Below are 6,974 nucleotides of genomic sequence, written 5' to 3' on the forward strand. Positions count from 1 at the left end.
TGCTAACTAATGCACTTGCTGAAAGGATCGATCTTAAATCTCATATTTTATTTCGTCTACAGAAGGAACGAATAAACAACAGAAACAACTTCAAACATCATCATTACAGCGTTATAAACCCACATATCCAGGTTCCAATATACCCTACTAATCCTGTAAAAAAGAAAATTAAAACATTCTCTAGGTTACGCATGGGTCATACAATTTTAACCCATCAACACCTAATTAATAAGAACACTGACAACAAATGTCCCAAATGTGGCGCAATAGTCGATGTTAAACACATACACATGTACTGCTATATCAACAACAACGCACTTTTCTACAAAACGATGGATACAACATGCTCAAACCCATAAATACCCAAAATATTGATCTCATCTAAAAGCAACAATGTAATAATTTAAGAAAAAATAATCACTTATCATTTATATCAAAGTATTAGCTGATGGCCTTTGCTGCCAATGCTTTTACCCTCTCTGTATTATTCTTATATTTACTATAAGTATATTTTTTAAAAATAAATAAAAAATAAAATCGTGCGCACACGCATGAATTTAGGTACGACCCTGAATAAAACATTAATTTAAAAAAGTCCCGTTTAAGTTTTCCAACCAAATTGCCAGTAATTTGGAAAATTATTGTTTCGGAGCATGAACAAAACAAAAAACTATTAAACTCAATATTTATTTGTGTATACCTTATTTTGGAGGACACATTGCTTTCCAGACTATTATTCCTTCTACTATCGAAATTCTTTAAATTGGGCTTAGAATTGGCCTAGAAATTATTGATTTATTAATAGAATATTTTGCACCCAATTGAAGTCTGTGCAAGCCAACCAAGCACCAAGCTTAGGATTTGTTGGAGATGATTAAAATTGTGAAACAAACGAACATTTGATGCCGGCATATTAGCCAGGGACGCAATATCACCTGAAATAATTAATATTTTAATTTCCTATATGCCTAAAGGACGTGCAATTGTCGTCCAGATAAAGGATACGAAACGAAATATTGAGTTTGACAGCTTCTTCTGTACTTTAAGTTAGGATGTGCTTTAGTCCGCTTGCATGACGAACTTAAAATTTGTTCTGAGGGTCGTACCTAAATTCATGCGTACGAATTTATTCACCTCAAATGTTAAATGCATGTATTTCAATGAATGTTACACAAATACGCATTGCGTATCAAAATATAAAGTTGACATTTTCAACACTGACAATGCTTATTTTGAATTCTTTGTTTTTTGAAAATAGAATTTCAGTCATTGAAAAATTTGTGTTTCTATAAAAGTAAACATTTTTCGATCAATTAAAAAAAATGTTTTCATCTATTTTCGCCGTTTTCAATTAGCACAGATGCAAATAAAGTCCGTGCGTATTTGGGTAATACGGAGTCTAACAAACTCTATAAAGGTGAGTATTTTTGTACGGTGCTTAGGTTTTGGCAGTTAGTGTATATATTTAGACAACAAATTTACTATGTTTGTGAAACAATTTATTTAAATTTTTACCGTCGTTGTAGATAGTTGCTGTTTCACTAACTTTGCTAGGCAAATTAGTGAAATGTCTTAAGAATTTGAAATTATTGTCATTGAATAAGTACAGGGATATACATATATATACATATACATATATATATATATATATTTGAAATTATTGCCATTGAATAAGTACAGGGATATATATATATATATATATATATTGCAATTTCAACTGAAAGACTGTAGATAAAACTTACTTATTAAAAGCCGATGTATCACTAACGTTGCGGCGATGTCCAGATGATGCAATGCTTTGCTGTGAGGTTTTTGGGGGTGAAAGAAGTTGCTCGCAAACATTGTCGACACACGCAACCGTTTCGGAAGTAGTTTCGTTTGATTTTATAATAGTGATGTCTGCACTTTCATCATGCTGTTCTTTCGGCGAAGTTATCTCGCTAAATGGATCTGGAAAGCCAGTTGCATCAAATAAACTGCTCAACGCTTCCGAAGGGATATTCTTAGGGTTTGTTGTGTTAACTAACACTTCGGACGTGATCTTCGTAGTAGTTGTCGTATTCGACGACTCTGCATTTGCCGTGGTGGGGAAGTTAACTTGAAATTGTTCCGAAACAGGCTGTTGTGGTTGTGGAGACGTAATGTTGGTACGTGGAGAAGGGCTTGGTGGTAATCCCAATCCCAATGGCTTCTGTATGTTCACGGCTGAAGATCCCTTGGGTCGTTGCCTAGGTGCCACACTTGTACCAGATTCTACTATATTGACTGTTTGCGGCTTGACAGCTTTTGTAATAGTTGAAGACGTGCGCTTAGTTTCACTTTCAAATGGAGGCACCGGTAATTGATCAAGATTAACAGCTGGCATCTTCTACAAGTACATAATACATATGTTGAACGTTATGACTTCTACAAAATACTTATACTTACTTGCAAATTTTGAACAGGGTTTTCTTTTCCACTTAAGCGAAAAGCAACATCACAAACTTGCCAAATATTGGGACGCTTATCGGCGTCTATCTCAAGCATAAATCTTATCAATTGATGCATTCCCTTAGAATATTTGGAATTGTCTGGTATAGAAAATGTTCCATTCTGTATAGCTAATGTACTCTCCCCAAAAGGCAAACTAAAGAAACAGAGCTTGTACAGCAAACATCCCAGTGCCCAGATATCGGCCTTAGTCGTAATATTTTTTCCACTAAAAAGATCTACCATTTCAGGAGCCCTGTATGAAAGCGTAGTGTATTTTTGGATTTCCTCTTCAACTGTAGATACACCGTGTTGTTGCGGATTCAAAACTTTCGCTGTAGCTGATCCAAAGTCACAAAGAACAAAATTGCCAGCATCGTTCTGCAAAATATTTTCCACTTTCAAGTCGCGATGTATAATTGGAGTTTGACAATAATGTAGCCTAGAAACTGCTTCAGCAATATCACAGAAAATCGTTAATATTTCCTGCTCCGTAAAACCAACTTGCAGGCTATAAAATGTGTAATTTGTTATCAGTTAGGTTCAATAAAATAATATTGAATATTTGCTTGCATACCGGGCATTCATCATTGACAACATATGATTTTTACAATACGGCATTAATAATAAAACTTCACATACGCCATTGCCAGTATGCGTTATGCTGGAGTCGATATATCCAATTATATTTTTGTGGCCATTTAGATTGCTCTGCAAATAAAGAAAAAAACGCTTTAAATACCCTTAAATAATCTGTGGCATACTCGTTTCTTACAGCGATTTGAATTTCCCTCTTGGCTACGTTTAAGTCGTGCTCATTGTTGACATACATTCGCTTAAGTGCGTATTTAGTATTACCTACATTAGCTCTCGCCAGAAAAACCATAGCAAATCCGCCTAGAAATAATACAATTATTGTTATTAAAAAATATTTAATTATGTTTCATGATAATATAGACAATAATTTTAGACATAGTACAATATGCCGATTAACACCTGCAGTTATTACAGTATCAGACGTTATTGTGATTCCTTTAGTAGAAAACGTTGACAATTAAGCTATACAGTAGTTTTGATTTAGCTGTCTTTCACATAGCTTCACTATGCATTTAGGCGCCTAAAACGCCCTTATTTGGTACTTTTCCTCAGATTCTATCTTAAATATTTTTTATGCGCACAATTCGTACCTGCACATTTAATATAACAGTTCAGAATATGGACACTTATTCCCTCTCACTATTAAAAAATGTTGCATTTAGCTGCCCTTACTTGGTACGTTTCCTCTGATTCTATCTTAAATATTTTTTATGCGCACGATTCGTACTTGCACATTTAAGATAATAGCTCGGCATATGTGCACTTATTCCCTCTCACAACACACAACACAACAATAAATATATGGGAAATTACAAAAATTTTTTTAAAATTCCATAAAAAAATGTTGAATTTTTTTTTGCGAGCACATTCGTATTTTTTGGTACATAGGTTAAGCAAAATATGCTGATTCGAAATCTGTTCTCGTTCACAAATTCGGATGCTGCGTACACAAGTTATAGCGGTTTTAAATCTTGTATTTCAAATATAAATTAAATGTATTTTTATTTGTTGTACTTCGCGAACTTCTTCACAAATGGTTGAACACATTTGTTTTCTTTGCATATTAGTCGACTCACATTGAAATACGATTTAATAGTCGCGAAAAACAAATAAAGCCATGAAAATATCTGGAAATAAAATAAATTAATTTTTGAATTGCCACAAAATGATTTTTCGAATTTTTGATTTTTTGGTATGGTTAAGGGAATACGGTTTTGTCTAGATCTTCTAAAACATGATAGTTAAATATCGGTAGATTCATCTGTTAAGAGTTTCGACTTTAAAAATGACCAAATATATTGCAGTTACAGTATATGAAAATGATCAACATTAAAAAGCATGCAGTTCGCGTATTTGTTGAAATCAGTTGTTGCGCATGCGGTTTTCGTATAAAGCGAATCTATCTCTTCCAGAAATTATGAATTTTTCGATGTTTCATTTAGCGACCAAAGTGTGCCGCTCGATGCACTTTACTATGCAAAAACCCTAAAAATGGCTACAAATGACGCAACGTGCATACTAAAAATCGTATGCGCATCAGATTTCAGTGGGTGGCGTAGGGGATGATAGATACCAAGCAACGGCTCTGATTAGCTTTAACATGGCGAAGCCCAGGCTTATCTTGGTCCCTCTTTCATCTCAATTGTGGACACTGACCTCCCCGCGGTGCCACCTGGGGAGCTATTCTCATCACCCGATGAAATAGTGAGCTAATATGCCGCGAGTTCACCCATAAGAACTATAAAAAAATGGGTTGAGGCGTCGGGTTAGTTGCCCACTCTCGGAAAACCCAACCTACTATGAAAAAGCAAAGAAAAAGAAAACCAAACCCCCCTAATGTTGACGACCCCCGCAAACGTATAAAGGACCACGATCTGCGAATCTGCACTTGGAATGTGCGCACGTTGTACAGAACAGGCGCAGTGTTCGCTTTGGCGGATATACTCAAGAAGTACAAAGCCGATATTATTGCCTTACAGGAAATGCGATGGAAAGGGACAGGCGTAAGTAAATCAGACGATTACGCCCTGTATTATAGCTGCCATGAAACGAGACATGAATTTGGCTGCGGATTTATGGTTAACAGGAGAATAAAAGACCTTGTCTCCAGATTCACTCCAGTAGATGAGCGAATTGCTATAATCCGTATAAAAGCGAAGTTCTTTTACATCAGTCTAATTTGCGCCCATGCTCCGACCGAAGATAAAGATGAACAGACCAAAGATATATTTTATGAGCGCCTAGAAACAGCATATGACCGTTGCCCTGGCCATGACATTAAAATTCTGCTAGGAGATTTTAATGCAAAAATCGGAAGGGAAAATATCTTTGGCCCCACCGTCGGAAAATTCAGCCTTCATGAAGAAACATCCGAAAACGGCATGAGGTTGATTGACTTCGCGGCAGCAAAAAACATGGTAGTTAGCAGCACCAGATTCAAGCATCTCGATATACACAAGGCCACCTGGATTTCTCCTGATCAAGTAACGAGAAATCAAATTGATCATGTTGTGATAGACGGAAGGCATGCATCCAGTGTTTTAGACGTCCGATCGATCCGAGGAGCGAATATCGATTCGGACCATTACCTTGTGGCAGCCAAGGTACGCACCCGTCTAAATGTTGCAGCAAAGGTGCGATCTAATACAACACGGAAACTCGACGTCGAAAAGCTGCAAACACAACAGGTAGCCGAGGCCTACTCCGCTCAACTTACCCATCTGCTTGAAGAAATCACTTCTTGTCCCGATAATAGTATAGAAGCACAATGGCAAAGAATTGCCCACTCCCTACAAACTGCAGCAAAAAGAACAATTGGGTACCAAAAACCACCACCAAGAAACCCATGGTACGATCAGGAGTGTCGTATTGCTACTGATGTGAAAAACGCAGCGTATAGGGCAACCCTGCAGACAGTAGCAACACGTAACGTGATGGAGAATTATCGGGAGAAAAGGAGAGAGGAGAAACGTGTTTTCAGAAAAAAGAAGAAAGAACAAGAAAAACGTGAGCGTGAGCAAATCGAGATGTACAGGAGTCAGAATGAAGTCCGGAAATTTTACCAACGAGTAAAACACCAAACCGAAGGCTTTGGTGCAGGCACATCCTCCTGTAGAGATGAAGAAGGAAACCTGGTGACAGATACAGACAGCGTGTTGAGGATCTGGAAGGAGCATTTCGAAAAGCTGCTAGTATCAAATAGTGGCAATGAAGAAGATACCCCAGAACCAATAGGAGATGATGGTATAGAGTGTATACCACCTAGCCAAGATGAGGTCATAAAAGCAATTAATCGGCTCAAGAACAACAAAGCAGCAGGAGCCGATGGGTTACCAGCCGAACTATTCAAGACTGGTGGCCAGATGCTGGTCAGGAGCATGCACCAGCTGATTAACACAATTTGGCTAGATGAATGCATGCCCAATGATTGGAACCTCAGCATCCTGTGTCCCGTGCACAAAAAAGGAGACAAGACGATATGTGCCAACTATAGAGGAATAAGTCTCCTTCCCATCGCATATAAAGTGCTATCCAGTGTGCTGTGTGAACGATTGAAGCCAATGGTCAATGACATCATCGGACCATACCAATGCGGCTTCAGACCTGGCAAATCGACCATAGACCAGATTTTCACTCTGCGCCAAATCCTGGAAAAGACCCACGAAAAACACATCGACACATATCACCTATTTGTCGACTATAAAGCCGCATTCGACAGCCCTATCCGTTCAGAGGTGTTTAAAGCCATGTCTGCGTTCGGCATTCCTGCAAAATTAATACGGCTATGCAGGATAACTTTAAGTGGCACAAGGTCAGCCGTTAAAGTAGGAAAGGACCTATCGGAGCCCTTCACTACCGAACGAGGATTCAGACAAGGTGACAGTTTGTCGTGTGATCTTTTTAACATC

General features: G+C 37.8%; 1 protein-coding gene across 1 annotated transcript; it reads right to left on the minus strand.

Annotated features, from left to right (window-relative positions):
• Positions 1-1,742: 1,742 nt before the first annotated feature.
• Positions 1,743-3,373, minus strand: LOC133333416 (AP2-associated protein kinase 1; the record flags this gene model as incomplete). The annotated part of the gene is made up of 4 exons (XM_061541732.1): positions 1,743-2,368; positions 2,428-2,980; positions 3,047-3,180; positions 3,245-3,373. Coding segments are annotated over 4 exons (1,442 nt in total), but the record flags the coding sequence as incomplete, so codon positions are not given.
• Between the last annotated feature and the right edge of the window lie 3,601 nt (positions 3,374-6,974).

This window comes from Musca vetustissima, unplaced genomic scaffold, assembly GCF_032173495.1.
Source record: "Musca vetustissima isolate MV318-11 ecotype Yass unplaced genomic scaffold, APGP_CSIRO_Mvet_v1 utg606023, whole genome shotgun sequence".
Lineage (NCBI taxonomy): Eukaryota > Metazoa > Arthropoda > Insecta > Diptera > Muscidae > Musca > Musca vetustissima.